The sequence below is a fragment of the Mytilus californianus genome, unplaced genomic scaffold, assembly GCF_021869535.1.
Source record: "Mytilus californianus isolate M0D057914Y unplaced genomic scaffold, xbMytCali1.0.p SCAF_11, whole genome shotgun sequence".
Taxonomy (NCBI): Eukaryota; Metazoa; Mollusca; class Bivalvia; order Mytilida; family Mytilidae; genus Mytilus; species Mytilus californianus.
In genome coordinates, this window is record NW_026262593.1 from 36,319,146 (window position 1) to 36,345,069 (window position 25,924).

At 31.9% G+C, this 25,924-nt stretch overlaps 1 protein-coding gene across 1 annotated transcript; it reads left to right on the forward strand.

The window, feature by feature from the left end:
* The first annotated feature begins 645 nt into the window (after positions 1-645).
* On the forward strand, positions 646-25,491 carry LOC127719978 (uncharacterized). Its single transcript, XM_052226358.1, has 16 exons — positions 646-744; positions 4,496-4,708; positions 5,354-5,497; positions 8,604-8,758; positions 9,847-9,940; positions 11,464-11,607; positions 12,293-12,369; positions 14,327-14,416; positions 14,951-15,050; positions 15,750-15,919; positions 17,653-17,780; positions 18,257-18,366; positions 21,075-21,179; positions 21,615-21,745; positions 22,854-22,945; positions 23,574-25,491. Exons 1-16 carry the CDS (start codon positions 712-714, stop codon positions 23,726-23,728), a joined length of 1,941 nt encoding a protein of 646 aa, XP_052082318.1. The 5' UTR covers positions 646-711; the 3' UTR covers positions 23,729-25,491.
* The last annotated feature ends 433 nt before the right edge of the window (positions 25,492-25,924 follow it).

Genomic DNA, 25,924 nt, shown 5'->3' on the forward strand with positions numbered 1-25,924 from the left:
TTGGGGAGGGTTGGTGCCTTCAAACATGTTTAACCCGCCACATACGTTGTATGACTGTCAGGCTAAGCCAGGAGCCTGTAGTTCAGTGGTATTCGTAGGTTCATGTCTGTCATATTTGTTTTTCGCAAATTGTTTTTTTTATAAATTATGCCGTTAGTTAACTGAATTGAATTGTTTCATATTTTACATGTTGGGGCCTTTTCAGTGTAGACGACTATACGGTATGTGTTTTCTCATTGTTGAAGGTCGTACAGTTCCCTATAAGTATATCTATTGGTAAAAGAAATGTTGTGTTCTGATCATTAAGCCTGGTCACGCCTTGTCTTTCATGATCAAAATAATGTTTTTAGGCCTGCCAACTCGTCCCACTCATGAAAATGAACGGTTAAATCCCGATGAATAAGTCCTGCGCCACTTATAAAAAAGATGAGTAAAATCCCATTGAATGTAGGCCTACCAACTAGCCTCACTCATGAATAGGATTTTAATCCCAATGAATAAAGGCTTGACAAATAAATTTTCACAAATAATTATGATTCAAACTTAGAGTATACAGACATTCAGTGAAATTCGTTTCTTTCCAATAGTTCGTAATCGCAGTCGTTCTTTAAATGCGCTTTGTTGAAAACTCCGCAATCTAAGTTCGTCACTTCCGATTTCCAAGGGCACATGTAAACAATGAAATGAAAGAAGGCAAAAAATGAGAAAAAGATGATTATTTACGTTGAAAACAAGGCTTTCCCTGTACGCAAACAAATCTAAGTTTTATGTATTTAGATTTTGGGATTCATTAGTATAGATCTGTCATGATGTTTTTTACGCATTTTGTTTACCAATGATATTTATTCGCTTTAAGATTGCTTCGTTTGGCGTTTTTCCAAATAATTTTCTCATTCATTAAATTTTCTTTTAAAGTATTATGAAGTCAAAATGACTTACATGAATAAAATATTATTTGCCAGTCAGCAGTCATTGAGGGGTAATCTCTTAAATAGCAGGTTATATATATCTGGTTATGGCAGATCTAATGAAAGTATGACGTCCATTACTCGGCATTAGAAATTAGAATTATCACTGAACTAGTACACATTTTTGTTTAGGGGCCAGCTGAAGCACGCCTCTGGGTGCGGGATTTTCTCGCTGTGTTGAAGACCCATTGGTGGCCTTCGGCTGTTTTCTGCTCTTTGGTCGGGTTGTTGTCTCTTTGACACATTCCCCATTTCCATTCTCAATTTTATTTCAATAATTTCAATCCATGGTATGAGCTTCCATCTAGAAGTCAAATCAAGTGTTTAAAACATAATATTTAGAAACAATGGTTTTTTAAAGTTCTAATTTCCACTATTAATATGTTGGGCAGCATAATAGTGTTTAAGCTTATCAAGATATTTTTAATTTTTTTTTTAGTGATGTAATTACTTTTGTTAAAGTAATGATCAAATTGTATTACATATACAAATCAGTGTACTAGTAATCAATTGTTAATTGAACCGAAATCAGGCAATAAATCGATTAAGTATAAATAAAAGATTACTTTTGACAGTAATTGTGCCATGCCTATCCCTGGCATGTATGCATACTGTATGATCTCTTACACATTTGGTACATTTGTATGTTAAATGTTTTCAATGAAATAATATGAGGCAGGTGTTACCTGTGAAAGGGGACGAAGTCTGTATAATTTATTATTTGAATTCAAGCATATTTTAACTCCAGAATCTGTTGAAAAAGAAACGGAAATAAGGAAACGTTTCAGATGTTGGTCTGTTGTTTAATAGGGATTTCAGTTGTGACACCATTTTCATTGTAAACAAAGAAACGCTATGATTTCATTAGTATATTGTATGTTGATTTTGATTTTTATTGATTTGCTTACTGTTATAATGGCACGTCCCCATAATATTTTACTCAAAACCCAATAAAACGATACCGGAAAAGATTTCTGCGCAGATGCAGGAAAATAAAAAAAGTTAAAGATTTTGATTTCATTAGTAGATTGATTTTTTTTTTTTTTTTCTACTGTATCAATCTACTCTATCACCCTCTCAGGTATATGTGTTATTTAATTTATTATACTGAATGTTCTGATTTTACTGTCTATTAAATTTTCAAATTCAAAGTAATCAACTTTCGTGTCTTGTACATATAACAACCATTCTATGAACATGATAAATAAAGCACACACTTGATCAAGCGTCTACGTGAAGGGTTATAGAGGATTTACCATGGGATAGAGTAAATTATCTACCTCGTAGTTCAAAGGACAAGGATATGAATAACTACAGATAACAATATGTGAAACAATACAACAGAGAAAAATAGCTGCCTTATGTAAGGCCGAAATAAAAATTAAGTTTGTTTCCCCTCACCCCTGCCGTGTCTTAAAAAAAAATGTGAGTGAAAAAAAATTATCGGCATTTAAAAAAAAAATTTTATTTCCGGAAAGAATTCGGAGATAGTCCGACATCTGTCCTTATGAAAAGTATTTCTCAGAAGTCCTCGGTTGTTTTCCTAAATCCATTTCAAGATGGATGGCTAGATTACCTTGTCGTCGTCTGTTATAATACGATATTCAGACACCAGTAAAATAAAAAAAATAGTGAACAACAAACTATATTTTTTTCCCAAAAGGGGTACTTGGAAGGAGGTGCTTGAGGACTAAAATAGTGTTCTGACCTATCAATGCAATATTGTGTACGTGGTTGCATGGGTGTTTTAGAAAAACAGACTATCCAAAAGATCCTGCATTGATGACCAAATTTAAAATTGTTCTGCCAGTGTCATGAGTGTGTCAACTGTTCATTTCTGTTGAAAGGGACATTCCCAAACGAAATACAACAAAATAATCTGTAACAGTTTTAAAATATTCTGATCATGATGTCATAGTTGTTTGATTCTAGTCACTTGTTTAATAAATATTCTGTTTCATATATCAATTCTTTTTTAATACAGTGACCTGGCATATTGTATATCTGACACTGAGGTGAAGAGCAATTGAAGACCTCAGAAATTCAGTGTTCTATGACCATAAAAATATGTTGTAGGCTTTCAAAGTATCTGGCAATACATATTACTAAAAAGATACAGTATATAAATAACACATAGATGAGAGGGTGATAGAGCAGATTGTTACCCCGAGAAAACATTGTCAACTGAGGCGAAGCGCACACATGATCAAGCGTCTCCATGAAGGGTAATAGAGTATTTGCCGTAGGATAGAGTTGTATTTAATAAAGCGCACACTTGATCAAGCGTCTCCATGAAGGGTAATAGAGTAAATTAGCACCCTCGTATTAGCCAATCAAAATATGGCATTTTAACGTGAAGTATAATAATATTAAATATTAGGAAAGGCCATTAATGACACACCCAAAAAATATATTTTTATTGTGATTGTCAGAATTGTGAAAGAAACTGAGTACAACAGTTGTATTCTTCCAGTCTATAGTTTTTAGAATGAATTGATGATATTTAGATAGCCGTTCCAATCTGTTTCAAATCTAGAACAATTTGAAGTGGAATCCTAAAAGAAGAAAAAATATACCCTTCCTACCTGGTCAGCTCCAATACTAAGGGCAGGGGGGTGGGGAAACAAACATTTTTATATGCCTGTTTACGGGACGTATTATGGTATACCGTTGTCTGTCCGTCCATTTTTCTGTCGTCAACATGTCGGACAATAACTCAAAAACTCTTTAACCAATTTGCATGAAACTTTGGTGAATTTTTTTTTATCTATTGATGTGAGCTCCCTTTCAATTTTTTATAAAATTTAGATTTTACGTTTCCGAGTTCTGGGGTTTTATTCATTAAAAAGGGGGATTTTTCCAGGTTTCCTTCAATAACTAAAAAATACTTAGGGCAGTTTTTGTGAAACTTTAGTGAATTGTTTATATCTATTGACGTAAGTTCCCTTTAGATTTTTATAAATTTTAGATTTTGCTTTTCCAAGTTATTGGATTTTATTCATAAAAAAGAGGTGAATTTCCAGTTTTCTGACAATAACTCAAAAATGCTTTGAGCAGTTTTCATGAAACTTTGGTGACTGTTTTATATCTATTAAAATAACCTCCCTTTGGTTTTTTATAAATTTCTGATATGACATTGAGGAGTTATGGAACTTTATTCTTTGCAAAAAGCGATGGGCGTATCATGTGCTCGTGGTGCAGCTCTTTATTTAAATTGTGGCCTAAGCTAATATAACTTTAAAACAAAACCCTCCCATAACATAGGATAGTGTTGAAACTGGAAAACATAAAAATACATTGTTAACACTTGACTCATTAGATCGGTACTTAGTTCAAGAACAGCCAATGCATGTATTGAAATTCCAAAAACTGTTTGCTTTGAACCTACCTGTATTTTTTTTCAACTACAGTAATATTAGTCAAGTATTTCAATATTTATTTTGTTCCCAAGTTTACTGACTGTCTGTGTTTTTGCCTTTGAAAATTTTCAGCGTTGAAGTTTAATGATGGTATTGGTTTTTTTTAAGTTTCGCACATTTGTGACTCTAGTGGACCCTACAGATAAGATAGCCAGAGTCAGAGCCCACCTTCTTCATTCCCTTCATGAGATTGGACGAGAGGACCATCAGTTCAGACTTAGATTCAAAGGTCAATATCTGCGTGATGCATTCTATTTGGAGGATTATGACATTGGTGAAAATGCTGTCGTCAAGATGGTCCCCATGTCAAAGAGGAATGATGTAAGAGGTTCTTTAAAATGTTATTGAAAAAAACATACGATAAAAAAAGAAAATAACACTAAATGAATTGCATGCATCTGAAGAGCATTTTTAGACTTACCTTCATCAGGAAAACTTATAGCCGAATATTTGATATCCAAGGATGTATAAGAACCAAAACAGTTTAAGAGCTATATGACCAAAAAAGACAAATCCATCTCAGGTCAACTTTACCTGAGGGAGTTGAAATCTCAGAATCTTAGATTCATTTAACATCCTATGGCTTGTAATGAGATTTTGGATTGGGTGATTTTTTATAGAGAACTATCCATATGTAAAAAGGAACATTATTTGTGCATTGTGTTTCATCTTTAGAAGTTATTTATGACTTAAACTTGAACATTTTGAAGTAGCATTATAGCATTTGTTGTAAAACAAACTCAGAAATCAATACCAAATGACAGAAAAATTAAATCTGAATAACAATTATTTTTACTTTTTTTTTTTTACAATATGTATTGAAATTGAGGAGCATCTGCTCACAGTGTTTTGTATTTAAAACATCCCTGAGTGAATTTGTGTTTCTAAAAGCTGTAATTAATTTCTTGGAGTACAATTTGGGCATATTTTAAATGTTACCCACACTTTAGTCTTCTTATCTTATAGTCTGTGTACGACCTGAAATCTTTAACCAGTAGTACAACATTAAACCTTGACCTTGGACCAGGACAGACAGAAGATGTGAAGTCAGCACTATACAGAGAACTCAAAGGGTTCTGTTTTAGAGAAAAGCTTATCAGTGATTTTTCTGTAAGTTTTCCAATAATTTCTCCATCTGATTTGATATAACCATTGTACAAGTGTAGTTATTAAGCATATCTGTACATATATACTCACATAGCAATCTGATTAAAATACATATCCTGTTCCACGCTTTGCTTACAAGGATCTGACAATGATCTGTTCTACTTTCTGATTTAGAGATCTTTTGGGATCTGGTTTTGTCACAACAATACATGTACAGGTCTTCAAAAATTTGAAGACAGGAAATTCATTGGCTGATGTAAAATTACACCTTAACGCTATTTATTCCTATCTGGATAAGTTCTAAAATTACACAACTTTCAAACCAGTTGAAGCTATATGGTGCCTTTTTTAAACAATGTATTGTGCATTAAACTTTTCATAGAGACATGTTTAAACCATCATAAACACATCAAACAAAGCATTTTTAATGAGTTTAATTTGTCTTTTTAAAAATTGCTTCTTAAACTACCAAAATTTTAAAATGTCCACTTTCCAAACTTTTTCCTCCCTCAGCTCATTGCTGATGACCTTTGTTCTGTTCTGCTTGACCTCAACAGGAAGTTGTCTAAGTAACTGTTTTTCCTGGATTGGACTAAATATCGAACAAACAGTAGAACGGAGAGATGTCAGATCCTTGAAAGCAAAGCGTTAACACAGTACCTATATTTTGATCAGATTGCTCAAATAGTTACTTGCATTTAATCACAAAGCTATTAAAGAAAAAGAATGAATTAAATGAAACAGAAAAAAACTCTTATTATCTACATCTTTGGCCATGTTGGTGATCTTTATGATGGCATTTATATATAGTATTAAAATTTTTTTAGTGCAAGACAAAAGCTTAATAACATCCTGTTGTTATGATAAAGACATTAATGAAACACTATATTTACTATATCTAAAGAAAATATTTTTAAAATATTGCAATTTTCAAGTTCTAGAGTATAGGATGGCATGATTTATTTTTAAGAATTTTTCTTTTTCAATAAAACTGCAATTTAACTCTGTTTCTAACAAAATGCAGAATCTGCTATTTCATAAAGTATGAAAAAATAGATTTAAAGTCCATAAATTATTGGGTTGTATGAAATCTCCAGTAAATGTTATATATATTATACCCTGGAACAAAAGTACTTTTACTGTATGTATTTTCACGGCTAAGAGATGTAAAATCAATTGTCTTGTCGCTGTTCTAACAATTCTACAGTATATATTTTGAATTAAGTTGCATGTTCTACATGCATTTGTTGTGCTGCATGTTTTTAATTACAGGGTCTGATGAATATGCACAGGGTTTCAGCTGGAGGTAAAAAATAAAAATTGTGGCAATTAAAATACATTATTGGCGAAAGAAATATAACGGTTCGACTTTGTCCATCTTGTTTACTTTTTTTGGGTTTCTCTGACTTTTTCTGTGATTAGACAATAATAATGGAATTCACCTTGAATTCGTTACGATTTTGATAGAAAATCAATAATCAGCTGATTGCATTTTATAGCTATCTGCAACAATGGACTAATTAACAAAGGTGTTGATTGTATTGTTTAATGAAATGGTGTGGTTAAATCGCTTCACATGTCACCGTAAGGATTTGTTTTTACAACTTTGATAGAAATAATTGTTTTGAATTGGGTACTTCACAATTGTTTTAGTGACGCATGTGTTTGAAGCATAGTTTTAGACTCAGCTTTTTCTTTTAAGGATGCCCCGGAAAAGAAAACTGTTGTTATGAAGAAAAATATTCAAAATTAAGTAAAATCTCTGACTTTAGTTTGTATCCTTCAAATAATCGGGAAGTATCCAAAAAACTTATTGAAGATTAATCCGGTGTTCCCCGAAGTCAAAAATTATGATTTCATGATCTATATTTCAATCGCTTTTGTTAGAAAGAAGGAAAACTTGGAACAAAAAATATGTTTATGGCGAAAAAAAATTAAAAGTGGTGAAAAATATATTGTTTGGTAAAAGAGGTGTCGAAAAAGAAAATTGACCCAGGGGAAACCCTATATATGCACTTCCTGGCAGCCTGTCTGACACTACTGACATCTTACTGATACTCATTCTCGTAGACATTTACGTTGTTCCTTTTTAATGACAGGGTTTGTTGTATATGCACTTCCTGGCAGCCTGTCTGACACTACTGACAACTTACTGGTACTCATTCTCGTAGACATTTACGTTGTTCCTTTTTAATGACAGGGTTTGTTGTATATGCACTTCCTGGCAGCCTGTCTGACACTACTGACAACTTACTGGTACTCATTCTCGTAGACATTTACGTTGTTCCTTTTTAATGACAGGGTTTGTTGTATATGCACTTCCTGGCAGCCTGTCTGACACTACTGACAACTTACTGGTACTCATTCTCGTAGACATTTACGTTGTTCCTTTTTAATTACAGGGTTTGATGTATATGCACTTCCTGGCAGCCTGTCTGACACTACTGACAACTTACTGGTACTCATTCTCGTAGACATTTACGTTGTTCCTTTTTAATTACAGGGTTTGATGTATATGCACTTCCTGGCAGCCTGTCTGACACTACTGACAACTTACTGGTACTCATTCTCGTAGACATTTACGTTGTTCCTTTTTAATTACAGGGTTTGATGTATATGCACTTCCTGGCAGCCTGTCTGACACTACTGACATCTTACTGATACTCATTCTCGTAGACATTTACGTTGTTCCTTTTTAATGACAGGGTTTGTTGTATATGCACTTCCTGGCAGCCTGTCTGACACTACTGACAACTTACTGGTACTCATTCTCGTAGACATTTACGTTGTTCCTTTTTAATTACAGGGTTTGATGTATATGCACTTCCTGGCAGCCTGTCTGACACTACTGACAACTTACTGGTACTCATTCTCGTAGACATTTACGTTGTTCCTTTTTAATTACAGGGTTTGATGTATATACACTTCCTGGCAGCCTGTCTGACACTACTGACAGTTTGCTGGTACTCATTCTCGTAGACATTTACGTTGTTCCTTTTTAATTACAGGGTTTGATGTATATGCACTTCCTGGCAGCCTGTCTGACACTACTGACAACTTACTGGTACTCATTCTCATGGACATTTATGTTGTTCCTTTTTAATTACAGGGTTTGATGTATATGCACTTCCTGGCAGCCTGTCTGACACTACTGACAACTTACTGGTACTCTTTCTCGTGGACGTTTCCACTGTTCCTTATTGGAGTTATCTTCTGTCCACAATTTACTAGAATTGGCGGTTATGTTGGAAACTATACTCATTGGTAAGTAAAACTATACAAAAAATTAACGATAAAGCTCAATGACAAGTATACAAAATGTCAATCTATGTAAAATACAGATCCTGTGTTCACACTTCTTTTACAAGGATCTTACAACCCTCCTTTCTACTTTCTGCAACTAACTTTCGGGATCTTCATGATTTGTCGTAATGATACTCACCTTGAAAAATTTGAAAACAGACATTTCATTGGTTGATATAAAAGTTATCGCGAAGCATAGTGTTTCCTGCAGCTTTTGAAAAGGGCAGGGCAGGGTAATTTTTTTTCAGAGGGCACTCTAAGCGCAATTGGCTACACTTTAAGGGCACCCTTTGCGCAGAGAACAACACTTTTAGGGCACTCTTTACATAGATATAAAGGCACTGTAATGGATAGGGATTTAATCGAATATACCATTGTTTCATATTTATTGGTAAGAAATAAAGGTATGTATATTAGGTTGTTTATTTAATTCCTTTTTGTAATAAAATTATCACTTCTAGATTCTGGACATAGGTAATGAAACAGAGGAGAACTCTTCAAACCTTATACATCAAACAATGAAGACTCATGAGAACCTCACCATGTTTGTTCTTACCTTTTCCGTACCAATTTTTTAAAGACATAATTAAATAGTGCTATGAATTGTTTTTTTTTTCAATTCTATTCTGAATGCTTGACCTCCATCGTTTATGCCAAACAAGTTAGACTCAGATTACATCAATAGATAACTATCTATAGCTGTGCTTTGGTCTTCTGTAGCACTGCTGTACTAGAAGTACTGAAAATTCAGACAAATTTGCATTCTTTCATTATTTCAATTGTTGTGCAATGAATCCAAATGTGAGAATGATTTAAGTGATTTCAGGAAATACTACATATAAATACTGCAGTCTCAAAAAAAAAAATGCTATTTGTACATGAACTAGCTTTTTGTACTGTTGCTATTCAATTATCTTAACAATACCAATGAATATTTCTGATGATATTAATTAAGATTCTTTAAAGGGGCGTTACCTGCAATAATTAAGCTTGCTACAAGAAGAAATTAAATGTATTATGGTAATGATTTTGGTTTATGTATGTTTTAGGAAGTATGTGTTTTGCGTAGTTTATGCAGTAGGAGCCTTGGCAACATTAGGAGTCTCTCTGTATTTTTCATCTGTCCAATGGATGAGTATTGTGGTAAGATACAAAACAAATGCATTCTTTTTTATCTCCTGCAAGAGAATAGAGCAAAATATTATTTAGGATTGGCCTTTAAAATGTGTGTGCTAAGAATGGGATGACACTATGTACCATGCCTACACATTTTATGTGAGTCTGTTTGTCTTAAAGCTTATTATATTTCCTTCTGAATGTAACTTGACTCCAATGATATTTTAAAAACTTTGGGTTGATAGATTGGTACTGAAAATAATCTTTTATCATTGTGCATCCTGTAAGCTGAAACTATCATATTGTGTTTGCAGTCAAACCTGTGATAAACATGCTTAGCAATTTTCTTGATCAATTGTTCAGTTTGAATTTTATTTAGAGCTATTTAAAACAGTTTTAATGTATTGAAATTTGATCAATATTGAGTGAAACAGGTTGCTTAAGGGGACTTCACCTTAGACATGTTAGATCAATAAGAATTCCTAAGAGCAGTTTTATATTGCACAGTCACCTGAAATTTTTTTTTAATGTCTTTTAGGAGAGAATTGACTACCTATTTGCAAGAAAATGTGCTGAAGTATTTATGATTTCAGTTGTAACAAATATATCTGTTTTAGGACAGAAACATACCATTTAAATGTGCATTTTACAATGCCAACTTTTTATCAGTATTGAGAAAGATATCATGTATTGTGTAAGTAAACATGAAACAATCACATGTGAGAAAAGAATAAAGCCTTTATTGCTGTTCTCCATCTTAAATCCCACTATCCAGTCTTCAATGTAGAACTATACACTCATTCTATAGCACATAAGTAATAGAGAAAATTGTGTATTCCTTCATATTCAAATTTGAAATCATATTGTACATTTGAAATGTACTTTTATTCAGTAAAGTAAATAGTAATATTGCAGTACAAACTGACGAGTCTACATTGTAGACATATGCATATACATACATTATGTTAAATCTTGCTTGACTTCTTTAAAGAAAATGTTAACTTTATCAACATTCATGGTGTACAGAAAAAACTAGTAATTAAAGCAAAAGATTGACATTTGGACATTAACAGAGACATGATAAAGCCATTAGTGTGATAAATTTGTTGCATATTTGCTAAAAGTGGGTAAACAGGAGTATTTTTAGGTTCATGACAAATTTTATGTTTATATTCAGCTAACATTTAATCCAATACAGTTGTTTCATATGTCATGTTCCAGTGTTTAGCAAAGAGAAATTACCCCCTTGTAAACACTATATTAGAAGTTTTGTCACAAAAATGTCATGTTTCATTTAATTTCGCTAATTTTTTGTGAAAAAACTCAAAAGCTCTCAGATTGAAATTAATAAATATTATTATGTTCTTCAATTTAAACTAAAGCTTGTATACTTGTTTACAAATTGTCAAGAGGCATTTAATAGACTAAAAATTTTTTTTAAAAATACATCAAAATCAAAAGTTGTAAAAATACAATTTTAATATGTCCAAGATGAATGAATTATCTGATTAAGATTGTTTTTTAAATGATCACATAATTTAAAATTTCAGAATCATGGTTGTAAAGACTGGGTGTTCGTGGATGCTTGTTCCCACAAGCATGTGTTTACAGCAATTTTCTTCAGTTTTAATTCTCTGTTGTTACTTGGCGCTGCCATTATAGTCGCCATTCTATTCTTTAACTTCAGACTGCAGGTTTGTAAAAGTTTTATTCTGTGTTTGCAAACGAATGTTTACAAATCTGAGCATATTAGATATTAAAACAAATATATTAGAAACTTTGCACAAATAACATTTGAGTGAAAACTATTAATATTTTTTGTGGAAAATTGTTATTTACTTATGGCAAGAAATGAAAACAAGGCAAATTTAGTTCATTGTTCATTCAACAATCTTTTTAATAACAAGAAGAATTGTTTTAGGTTAAATGGTACATATATAAAAAAAAAAAAGGAGAGGTGGTATGATTGTCAATGAGACAGCTATCCACTAGATCGCTAGAGTTCAAATGAAGTTGATATATAAAATTATAAGCCCTTGTACAAACTTCAACAATGAGAAAATGGAAAAACTTGTAACTTGAGAATTTTATATAAGAATTCAAAATCAGAACTTTCTAAAATATGAACCATAAATATTGATAGAAAATGAAGATATTGACAATGAAAGTATTCACTGTGAATGTTTGTGGTCCATACAGGTTGAATTCTTATTAAAGATATCCTTTTTCTTCTTTATTAAAAATTATTTCTTATCTTTTAAGGAATGAAGGACGTCATTTAGTCAAATTATTTTATGTATTTTTTTATCTGAAACCCAGAATATTGTTAGATGATTTTTACTTTGTTTTTGCTTTAATGAATGATTTCCCATTTTTTAGATAGGAGATTACATAGAGAAATTCCTGGTACAGGAGAGAGATATCGAAGATGTTATGAAGGCTGCTAGGAATGGAAAGTAAGATTATGATACAAATAACCATACACCTTATCGCTATTCCTGGCTGACCCGAGAATCTGTCCCGCTTGAACTTTTGACGTCATACAACAATCACTTTTTCATTGTGGCGTGAGATATTTTGTATTGTGACGTCAAAATTTTACGGGAACCTGTGTGATGTCCAGTAATGGCAGACAAATAGCGATAAGGTGTATTGCATGCTGAAATCTTAATGGATAATAAACTTTTGTGTAGTTAACATGGTAAAGTTTGTGATTAGATCGGTTTATCAGGTTATCCTTAATGGTAATTTAATGATATTTGATATGCAATTGTATAAGCATAATTAGCAAACTTCATTTCCACAAAGATTATTTGGCCCTGCACCTTAAGTCATGGTTCATTGATTTTGAATGTTTTGCAAAGTTGACCTGTCAAACTATTGCCATTATAATTTCAACATTTGCTTTACACTATCAAAATTACATATAGGCAAGGCATATCTCTGTGTCAACCAGACATGGGGTAATTGAAATATGTAATTGTAATTGACCGTAATTAATTACAATTTCTCAAGTAATTGAATGTAATGTGTAATTGAGCATTTTTTTCAATTACAAGTAATTGAAAGTAATGAATTACATAGCCAAAATTGTCAGTAATTGACAATTACTTTTCAATTACAACTCAATTACATTTGAAATTTGGGATCAGAAAGATTGAATCTTAAGTGTTTTCTCAAAAAATGATGAAAGCCATGACCTTAGTAAATGTAGTTAACTGACAAAGCAAAGCCTACACAATAAACTCTCTGTAATTACACAACCATGGAAGATTCTTTATTTTGTATTGAATGAACAAAAATTAAAAAAGAAGAAAAAAAAAAGATTGTAGAAACATGCCATAATTTGTGTTTAAAAGAAACCATTAGTAAGTTACTGTCTTATACTTTAATTAGCTTGTTACCTACATGTATATTTAGATAGATATTGTTTTAACACAATCAACTTTAAAGGACAAAGTCAATCAGTAAATATAACCAATGGCTATTTGTTTTATTATTAACTATATAATGACTGTTTTTACAACAGTTATGTTTGTATGTTATACAGGTGTTAAGCCAATTAGAGAAAGATAAATAGGTACATGAATTTTTTTTTAAATCAATTAATTGTGATTAAAACTAAAGTATATTTTTTTTAAAAAGTCAGGCTTTCTAAATCATTTCTTTAGAAAAAATAATTTTAATAAGTAGTGATCAAAATAAAATATCATTTCAAAATATTAAAATTAGGGCTCTCTTTTTGTTTAAAATATAAAATTTCAATAGGTAATTAAAACGAAATATAATATTTTCAAATTATAGTATAAGCTTAAGGCTTTTTATCATTTTGAGCATTAAATTTAACCAGACCTCTAGTCCTAAGGACTCCTGATAGACAAAGTATTATGTGCACCTCGGATATATGTATGTTTTTTTCTTCATTCCTGTAACACACCAGATACCTAACTTTAACTCATCTTTGATACTGACTGAATTTGATTATAGTTGCTGTAGATCTCGTTTGTTATTTATACTTTAAAGCAATGTATGATACTTACATGCATATCATAGAATAAATGCATGTGTTCAATTTTTTATCTAAATTTTCCTTTCAAAAGTAATTGAAGTAATTAATTACATTTGTCAAGTAATTGAAAAGTAATTAATTACATTGGTAAAAAAAGTCAAATGTAATGTGTAATTTAATTGAAAATTTTGTAATTGTAATTGAATGTAATTAATTACATTCAAAAGTAATTGACCCCATGTCTGGGGTCAACTATTTATGATGATTTAATATAAGTAACATGGCTATTCCTTTTCACAACAATTATTATGAATATGCTTTGACTTTAAGAAGTGAACATGTTTTCAGAAGACTTCTTTTCCTTTGCATTTTGAATTACCGGTAGTGGACTTTTGATTTTGAAGGTTGAAAGAGAAGAGAACAGCAGCTTATGAGCTAGCAGCCATGGCAGCTTCAGGAGATGACAATAAGTTCAGGATTGTTGCTGAAGATGGGTAAGTAGAAAGTAGACTTATCATGTTATGGCCACTCCAAAATGATTTATAGTTTTTCTGATTCACTGGCTCCAAAATTCTAGAAACCTATATAAAAAAAAAATACCTACATTCCCTGACATTGTTATTGTATGAGTGAATTTCAGTTATCTACCATTTACATGAAAAGATCAATTTAAGTCTTGCATTTTTTTTATTGTTTAAAACCATCCTTTATTACGCTCATAACCTTAAATTGTTATAATATTCGAATTAGCTCTTGCCGCGATATAGCCTTTCTGTGCTAATGCGTCGTAAAGCAAACAATAATCAATCAATATCACGCTCATATTAATTAATTAACCTGTTTGATTAGATTTGTGCTTTAAATTTTTATATGTTCCCCTTTCAATCTGCCACAATATGAAATATTTTTGGAAGTCCTCAAAAGATAAGAACATAATATACTCTATTAAATTTATACTCTCTTCGACTAAAATTAAAAAAACTGTTTGGTATTTTCACTTGTATGACTTTTCATTTATGACATTATAGACTTGAAGTTCTGTTGTCACTGGCTCTAAGCTCTGATGACTCTACACAAGAGCATGCTGTTGAGGCTATTGAAGAGTTACTCATTATTCCGTCAATACAGGTAAGAATGTTGTAGATATCTGTCTGCACAATTTGAGTCTTTACTACTTTGTTTAATGCACTATTTGCTTCAAATATTTGTAACAAAATTGCTGTTTTAGAAATGTCAGGTCTTTGGTTTTTTTTAGTTTGAATTGTTTCCCATTTTGTCATGTTTGGGCCTTTTATAGCTGACTATACAGTATGGGTTTTGCTCATTGTTGAAGGCTGCACAGTTACCTATAATTACTTAAATCTAAGTTATTTGGACTCTGTTGGATAGTTGTCTCATTGGTAATCATACCACATCTCCTTATTTTATAGAAAAATGTTCTTAATTTAACTTATAGCAGGGACAAGTTAAACTTATAAAATTCTCTCATGTAACTGCAATGAATAATTCTTTAAATTACTTTGTCACTTATTGTTTTGGTAAGTTGGAAAACATCAATGCATAAACAGCCTTGTTTTTTCTGCAGAAATAAAATGGGATATGTTGGAATAGCCTGCGAATTGTTGCAGTTTCTTGCTATTGAATGCTAATGAAGGAAATCATTCAAATTAATTGATTTGTCATCGATTTTTGTACCATGTGTACATTAGATTGAAATAACAATGTGTGCTATGATTTGGACAAATTATTGCTGAAATATTAAAGTTCATCAGTTGATATTTTGAGATTTTAGAAATATTGTATTGAGTTTGATGTTTCTGATTTTAGGACAACTTTGTTGAGATGGGAGGAGTTAAGACACTAACTGCCTTACTTCGATCCGAGAATTCCAAAGTGATGCAAGAAGCTGCAAGTGCCCTCTACACAATTGTGTCTGAGTCTGATGAGCACAATGAACATAAAAGTTCAAACCAAAGTGCAGTGGTTGCTGATCATGGGTAATTTTTACAAGAAAGAAAAAAATAGAAATAGCTTAATGTTCATTTATAGTTGTTATAAAACAATGTTCATTTAATTTACCGTAGAAAGGCTTGTATAGTTCGCAGTGGTACATAGTCCGCACCCCCTTCTCCCCACGAAATTTTAGGTAAAAAAACTTTTTGTAACTGTTAGAAAAGGTCTAATGAAACTCCGGTAATTTCAAATCCTGTGCGGTCGTTTGCGGTATTTTCTTGGAAAACCCTGTTTTCCATCATCAAACAGAAGCTGAAACTGCTTGTAAATGATTCTAGAATGCTTCATGATTGTTAAAATAAGTTTAATTCACTTAAAAAACAATTTAGAAACTTGTGTATGTTTAAACAGGAAGTTTAAAAAGCACGTGTAAAAGAAGAAATTAACCGGTGAGAGTCGAAATCCGTACATAACAGATATCACTATAATACGACTTTGAAAGTAAAACAGTTCCATCCTTTTGTAAAACAGTCTTTAATATATCTATCACATTAATGTTTGAAGGGTCTTAAGCTAATACAAACCATATTAGTCAGTATGAAACACCAAAACGGAACGAACAATGACGGATTACGTTTTGTAGTTTACAAATTCTAAGCTGGTTTACGGTTGTCTTTTTCACTATGTTTGTATCGTTTCAATCAAGCAGATACCAGTTTATTTCAACCAATGCATTGAAAAGAAACGAGAAATTTGTAATGAAAGGTTTAGTTTTTATATTTATCAGTATTAATTTGATATTGAATAGAAATAACTTATTAATATGGATGAGTTAAAATTATAAGTTTGAAAAATGATAAGAGCGCCCTCTACAATATAAATAACAAAGATGGCGGAACGTAAACAAACCACCTCGCCCGCGAAATTGAAATTTTTCTCTTATTTCTAGCTTATTGTACTCTATAGTCCGCACCCCGTCTGGAAGGTCCAATTTTGGAGAATAAAACTGCGGACTATACAAGCCTTTCTACGGTAACCCCATAAATATTCAAACACAGAAATTTAAATATTTTTTAAAAAGATCACTTCAAAATATACTTAGTATTGCACACTATAATTTGATAAGTTTATCAACTTTAAACTGTTTATTTGAAAATATACACCTGAAGGATGATCAATACAGGTAAACTCATCAGACTATATGTGTTATCAGGAAACATAGTAAAATTGGTTTTAAATAAATTCTGAAATGGTTATCCATTTTGTGATCAACTGTATAACGTATATCTTCTTTCCATTTAATGACATTTAAATTTAATAACATTACAATAACAAACTTTTAAAGCATAAAACTTCAATGAAAAACTAGTTGGGTACTTTGTATTTCTGTTATTCTATACTGTTAACTTTTACATTTAGGAATCATTTGAAATATCAAGCCCAAGTATTTTTTTTATATTTTCTGAAAGCTGAAATAGCTGTATCTAACATAAAAACTTGGTTTTACTAATTGTTTGTTTTAATTAGTAAGCACTCTTATTTTTAGTTTTGCATCACATTAATGTAAAATACTAGCAAATATAAAAATAAGAAGATGTGGTATGATTGCCAATAAGACAGCTCTTCACAAGAGAACAATGACACAGAATGATCCTGAAACACAGAGATAAGCCAATGTATTTGATGATTATTGTCTTTCCAGCATTGATGATCTGGTCTATGCTTCACACCAAGGAACAATATATTGTATTTAATGATTGTTGTTTTTATTTTCCAGCATTGATGATCTGGCCTATGCTTCACACCAAGGAACAATATATTGTCAGAGAACAGTGGCTAGTATCTTCTTAGAATTAGCTTTTAATAGAGACATCAGAGCACAACTGGCCTCTAGAAATATTCCTGGTATGTTATAAAGAACAAAAACTAAAAGGGGAGATTGAAAAATAAATAGATTGAGTAAGATCTTTATACATTTGTTTAGTAGTTCTGTTTGCCTACTGTTGATTCATTCATTTTCATGGGTACCAGTTTTTCGTTGATTGAGGAAAAAATTTAATTTTCACGGATTTTTTAGTTCATGGTTTTGCCAAAGCCTTCATACAAGCCTATAGAAAATTTGAACATTTAAATTGGTGATTCAGCTATACCCACTAAATCCACAAAAATTGATATCCCACGAATCATAATGAATCCACAGTGTGTATTGAAATTTTACATTTTGTTTAGTTATTTTGGGAGATTATGATAAAATAAGAAACAGAAAATCATTGAGATTACCAAACGAAAAGTATAAGATTTAAGGGAGGTATTCAGGCCTACTTTAGTATTTTAATAGCAAACTTCATGTGAATAATATTGATGTCTTATTTACATTTCAGCTCAAGCCATGACACATCTGTGTCGTAGTAATGATCCTGAGACGCAGAGATATGCCCTACAGACACTGGAATTACTTGCAATAGAGAGTTCTGATATGATTTGTGCTCAGGTTTGTCATTTTATGCAAAAAAACTTTAAAGCCTTAACTAATTTATATTTTCTGAACAATATATGAAAAACTTTCACTTAATTTATTGAATAATTATACCCCACGCAACGGGTTGCGGAGGGTATAATGTTTTTGACCCGTCTGTCCGTCAGTCCTGTTTCTTGTCATCGCAACTCCTCTCAAACCACACAACAGAAATTCATGAAACCTTTACAGATAATAAGGACATACTACGTAGATGTGTATATCGACAGGAAATTGCAATTCAATTTTTTTTTCTAGGAGTTACGCCCCTTTGAACTTATTTACTTAAATGTACTACTGCAACAGTTTGTCATCGCAACTCCTCTCAAACCACACAACAGAATTTCATGAAACCTTTTCAGATAATAAGGACATACTACATAGATGTGCATATCGACAGGAAATTACGATTCAATTTTTTTTCTACTCCTCTGAAACTACACAATAGAAATTCATGAAACTTTGTAGATAATAAGGACATACTATGTAGATGTGCATATTGACAGGAAATTATGATTCAATTTTTAGCTCACCTGGCCCGAAGGTCCAAGTGAGCTTTTCTCATCACTTGGCGTCCGTCGTCCGTCGTCGTCCGGCGTCGTCCGTCGTCGGCATTAACTTTTTACATTTTGAACTTCTTCTAGAGAACCACTGAATGGAATGAAACCAAACATGGCATGAATGTTCCTTATGAGGTGCTGACCAAGTGTTGTTACTTTGTAGCCGATCCATCATCCAAGATGGCCGCCAGCGGGGGACTTAGTTTAACATAGGACCCTATGGGAAATGCATACAAATGACTTCTTTTAGAGAACCACTGAATGGAATAAAACCAAACATGGCATGAATGTTCCTTATGAGGTGCTGACCAAGTGTTGTTACTTTGTAGCCGATCCATCATCCAAGATGGCCGCCAGCGGGGGACTTAGTTTAACATAGGACCCTATGGGAAATGCATACAAATGACTTCTTTTAGAGAACCACTGAATGGAATAAAACCAAACATGGCATGAATGTTCCTTATGAGGTGCTGACCATGTGTTGTTACTTTGTAGCCGATCCATCATCCAAGATGGCCGCCATCGGGGAACTTAGTTTAACATAGGACCCTATGGGAAATACATACAAATGTCTTCTTTTAGAAAACCACTGAATGGAATGAAACCAAACATGGCATGAATGTTCCTTATGAGGTGCTGACCAAGTGTTGTTACTTTGTAGCCGATCCATCATCCAAGATGGCCGCCAGCGGGGGACTTAGTTTAACATAGGACCCTATGGGAAATACATAAAAATGTCTTCTTTTAGAGAACCACTGAATGGAATGGAACCAAACATGGCATGAATGTTCCTTATGAGATGCTGACCAAGTGTTGCTACTTTGCAGTCGGTCCATCATCCAAGATGGCCGCCAGCGGGGGACTTAGTTTAACATAGGACCCTATGGGAAATACATACAAATGTCTTCTTTTAAAGAACCACTGAATGGAATGAAACCAAACATGGCATGAATGTTTCTTATGAGGTTCTGACCAAGTGTTGTTACTTTGTAGCCGATCCATCATCCAAGATGGCAGCCAGCGGGGGACTTAGTTTAACATAGGACCCTATGGGAAATACATACAAATGTCTTCTTTTAGAGAACCACTGAATGGAATGAAACCAAACATGGCATGAATGTTCCTTATGAGGTGCTGACCAAGTGTTGTTACTTTGCAGTCTGTCCATCATCCAAGATGGCCTACAGCAGGGGACTTAGTTTAACAAAGGACCTATGGGAAATACATACAAATGTCTTCTTTTAGAGAACCACTGAATGGAATGAAACCAAACATGGCATGAATCTTCCTTATGAAATGCTGACCAAGTGTTGTTACTTTGTAGCCGATCCATCATCCAAGATGGCCGCCAGCGGGGGACTTAGTTTAACATAGGACCCTTTGGAAAATACATAAAAATGTCTTCTTTTAGAGAACCAATAAATGGAACGGAACCAAACATGGCATGAATGTTCCTTATGAGATGTTGACCAAGTGTTGTTACTTTGCAGCCGATCCATCATCCAAGATGGCCGCCAGCGGGGGACTTAGTTTAACACAGGACCCTATGGGAAATACATACAATTGTCTTCTTTTAGAGAACCACTGAATGGATTTGAACCAAACATGACATGAATGTTCCTTATGAGTTGCTGACCAAGTGTTGTTACTTTGCAGTCGATCCATCATCCAAGATGGCCGCTAGGGGGGGGGGGGGGGGGGGGCTTAACTGTTCAAGATGGCCACCAGGATATTTTATTAAATAATGGGACCAATATTAATCAAAATTTGGCCTCAATCATTATTTGGGTATCTGTTATGATTTTTATCTATCTTTACATGATTTCTAAAACCAAAGTAGAGTCAGGTGAGCGACACAGGCTCTTGAGAGCCTCTAGTTTTTTCTTACACTTATTTTATTTCTCCAATGACAATGTGGGGACGTGGGGTATGTGAGCACGCTCACTAAGGTTCTTTAATTACAATTTGATTTTAATAATTAAAAGTTTATTTAAAAATCAAGCTTTTTAAAGTATAAGTGTATTACTTCCAACAACCATAAACAGTTATTAAAGGGAAAGAACTTGAAAACTTGGCAGGAATGTTTGTCTTGTTTTTGTGATAAATTGTTATTTTGTTTTACAGGAAGAACTTCTGGATATACTGCTTGAGTTACCACTGAAGACAATGGATGAGAAACTTTATCTTATTGCTGGGAAGATTCTGTTATACTATGCTGAAAATAAGGCTGTAAGGCATTTTATTAGTTTTCTGATATACTGTTCCAAATTCTGCACCAAATCATACTTTTGCAACATAGTTTTTTATGGTTCTGAACTTTTCATTGGTTTAAATTCAATAAATATGATGGTAGATGGTTGGTTGTTTTCGGGTTTTCTGCAACATTGTGAAAAAGGAAACCTCATGCAAAAAAAAACTATCTTATTATAGAAAAGGAAGAAAGTCTTTGACAAATTTTTGTGTTAACTGAAAATAATACATTCTTTACCAATAATTCTAAAAAATTTCACTCCCGTCATTTTTTAAAAATTATTGTTTTCTACTTGGCATTGTGTAAGTAGTAAACAGGTTGTAGACCATTAAATTTTTTTAATCTTGAATTTAAAATTTAAAATAACAAAAATCTGCTTAGAAAGGCTTGTATATTATTTTGTGCATTTTCAGACTTGCAAGCAGTTGGTTGAGAATCCAAGCTTGAAGGAATCTCTTACAATCTTTGCTAGGACACAGAATGCTGTATTACAGAAAGTTGTTGCTAAAGTTATATTCTGTACAACAGAACATAAAGGGATCAAGTTAGTTATTTTCTATTCTTTTGATATTTTTATTCATTTACAAATTATATATTCAGTGAACTTTTTTTTCCCATGCATTTTTAACACTGTGGTACCAATATTCTTTAAACAGTATTGTCATTGTTATGGTCTGCTGAATACATTTCTTGTCAGTTGTTGGAATTATTTTGATATCTACTGGAAAATACTTTCAATTTTTGTCTTAACTAATTCAAATTTGAATGATTGTTAAAGCAGAACCCTAGCTAAATGAGTTAACTTTTTTATTTACTAGTAATCAGATAGAAACCATTTATTTGAAAGGGGAAATACTATTTTTGTATCCTGGATTACACATTTATGTTATGTTGGATCTCCTTCTTGGTAAAATTATGGCTTACAACAATCAAAAGACTAGTTAAAAATTTGAAAAGGGTTAAGTACATTTTCCATAAGTTTTTACAAATTTCACAAATTTATAAATGACCCTGTACAGGTATTTTATTTCTAGTCTTCTTCATCTGCAGTTTTGTTAAGGGACAGATGGTAGTTTGGAATCAAACATCATTACACAGCTGCATTTGTATATATCAATCAATTTGTAGTCATCTTTGTACTTCTTTTGTTCATCAAATTTATTAAAGTTTTCATATTAACCAAACACAGATCTTACATATTTAAGAATTAAAGAGGCAGGTATAACCTTTTAGTTAATTTACTTAAAAAGAATGAGTGTTTTATTTTAGTTAAAGATTTCTTCTTAGTAAATTCCATTCTTAATTTTAGTGTGTTGTTGTAATGTATGTTGTTTCAAAGACACATTGCTATTAGTATTTCTTTATAATGGGATATACCCTTTCGCTCTGAAGATGTATGTAAAAAGACTGTATGTAACATAAGTTAATAGCTTTGTTGATAATTTTTCTCTTTTTTCTAAAAACTACTCTTTGTTATTGCAAACCCTGTCTAATGATGTTGTCTGAGAAATTAATGGATTGAAGATATAATCAAGTGACAATGAGTTTAAATGAGTGTTTGATAAGCTTTATCTTTTAATATTCTATTATTAATCTTAAGATAATTTTATATGAGGTCTTTAAAGTTATAGAAATGACATTTATAAATACAGGTCAAAGGCTAAACAGATACGATTGGATAAAGTACTAGGATACATCAGAGACAATGCAGCTGACAGAGAAGCTTGGGATATGGCTGATCAAGGTTGGTTAATTAAGTTCCAGATACATGAAGAATAAACATAAGCTTATATTGAAGGTTTCATAATAACATATTGGTTTGACAATAGTATTGTTTTTCAATTAAAATCACGACAAGTAAAAGTTATCACCTTAATCCATATGTTGCAATAAGACTATGAGAGAGAAATATTCCTTTAAAAGGAAGTGTTATATAACTGTTGAAAATTTTTTTTTATGAATGTTAAATATTTTGATTTTCAAATTCACGAACAAAGGTAAAGGGGCTTTTAAAGACCTTTCTGTCTAAATATGTGTACATGTATTTGAATTTTCTAAAAGCATCTTACGCGTATAATACTTTTGAAAAATAAAAAAAACCAGCTAGAAATTAAGCATAATGATTTCACAATGGCGTCATAACATTAACTAATTCAACATTGCAGGCATACAAAAATACATTTAACTTTTAGCTGTGCTTTTGCATATTTATATTTGTGAACATACTGAACACTAAAATTTAAAATACTGAAATATCACAAAATTTAAAAAAAAATATATTACAAAATAATATATCATTTCAATTTGCATAGTAAACTTGAAATGTTTTTTTAAATCATTAATACAATTACTATTTTATATTTCCTGTGTAGGTTTACAAGCAATGAATTGTGATGATGACAACCTGTCTACCCTACCAACTCTCAGTACCCTAGAGAAGCTGAACAAGATGGGATCCAAGGAACAGTTTGGTTCTAAAACCTCACTGGGTTCTGATGTAAAACCATCTGGAAGTTCATCAGACTAAAAACTTCACTAATATTTTAGCAATAGACTGTGATTATTTTATTTTCTCCTGCAATCAAATATTTTGTCCTGGACATTTGACTTTAATATCTTATTTCAAACTTTTGTTTAGATCAAGTTCAGGTTTTTTAACAGAATTCAGAAAATTGTTTTTAGTCATTCCTTATACTATCAAAAAACTTAAATATATTTATAGAATTTGGTAAAAAATGAAAATCAAATTTGAAGACAAGTTAAATGAATTTATGTCAATTATAACAGAAATGGCTTAATGATATTTGTATTTTTTTTTTAAGTAGATACTAACATGTTAGTTTTGATACAATTTGATACAAATAAAATCTATTTACAGCTATACTTTATTTAGCAATTGAATACTTTTGTTGAAATTGCAAGATTTTTTATCTAAATTTATTCTATATTTTGTTCCGTCCATTTTCAAGCCTATTGTGATAAACTGTATTTGTCTGTGTCAGTTTTTTGTTAAGAATATATCACTGTTAAACTTGAGTACAAAATAAGGGAAGAAATGATGTTTATAAATTATGTTTCTTTCTTTTGATTAAGTGCAATATTAGTTTAATGATAAACAAAAGAAAAGAAGACAATTTGTTAATTTTGTAAAACAATAATTTTAGACAGAAGCTGTTGATCAGCCTTTATATTGTCAGATGACATTTTGTTACAATTTGTCTTTGCTTAATCACTATATAAAATGATTTTGTATTGTTTAACAGATCAGTTTAAATGGACTTTTTCAATACCTATTTTCTCTCAAATTTCTTTCATAACAATACTTACATTGTACATATATGGTAAAATTGTATTTGAAAAGACCTGCTTTAACTATTGTTTACCATTGACTAGGACATTTCTTTAGTGATCATGTTTAAATTTAAAGATTTGTAGATTTCCTTTAATTTTGTGGAATATGCTATCAATGCTGATAAAGCATTCAGTAGAAACAATAAAAATTATCTTGGTTATTTTGCAGATTAGGATATATTTATGTAAATGGTTGATACAAACATAACGGTGATTTTTAAGAGTTGTGTAAATGGTTGATACAAACATAACGGTGATTTTTAAGAATTATGTAAATGGTTGATACAAACATAACAGTTTGAAGAGATATGTAAATGGTTGATACAAACATAACGATGATTTTTTAAGAGTTATGCCCCTTCAACAAGGTTAATTATAGTTTTCCCAGAGAAACAATAATGACTTAGTCAGTGAATAGTTATCCATCTAGTAAACATTCATTTGCTGTTAATACATGCAAGATTTTTTTTAAATCACTTCTAAGATAGATTGACAACAATTTTGAACCATTGTATCAACGTTTAAAGATAAAGGAATCTTAGAATTTGATATACTGGTGTTTAATCTAAATGAGTTATGAGGTTTTTTTCTTGGCATTTTAAATTTCTTTTTAAGGATGTTCACTGCTGAAATTTTACTATTTTATGTATACTAGGACAGAAATTTCTTTTTTCACACTCAACATAGGCACAGAACTAACCTGTTAAAAGTTTAATCTGATTGTTGTCTTTAAATCACAGGTGTTTGTAGAACAAAGAAATCCTTGCAAGATGCAGTATCTTATTTCATGTATCAGTTTATGACAAAATAACCACTTTGTAATATATATATTTTTTTATATAATTAGATTATTAATGTTTTCACATTTTATATGACCCTTGGAAGGCTGGACCTCCATATTGTTATTTTTATTATATCCAATAAATTCTAATAACCAAATCAAAAGGTTTTATGATTGAAATACTCAAGTATGAGAAATATAATTTGCCTCCTATTTCAGAAGAAATCCACTTTTTGGTTTGTTTTCCATAGATATGCTTTGGAGCATTCAAGTTGGGATTGCTGCTCACAAGGAAGCTATTAAGCCAAGAGTTCCAAATGGTGAAGTTGAAATCATCCCTTCGTAAAACCATCACGAGTTGGTTGACCGTTATGGAATAACCGTTTCACAGATGATATCGGATATGTCATTATGTCGTAACTACTATACCCTTCCCTTTTCACGAATGTGACTTACCGAATTAGACTATTTACTGGATTTGTAATAACATAAGCAACACGACGGGTGTCACATGTGGAGCAGGATCTGCTTACCCTTCCGAAGCACCTGAGATCACCCCCAGTTTTTGGTGGGGTTCGTGTTGCTTAGTCT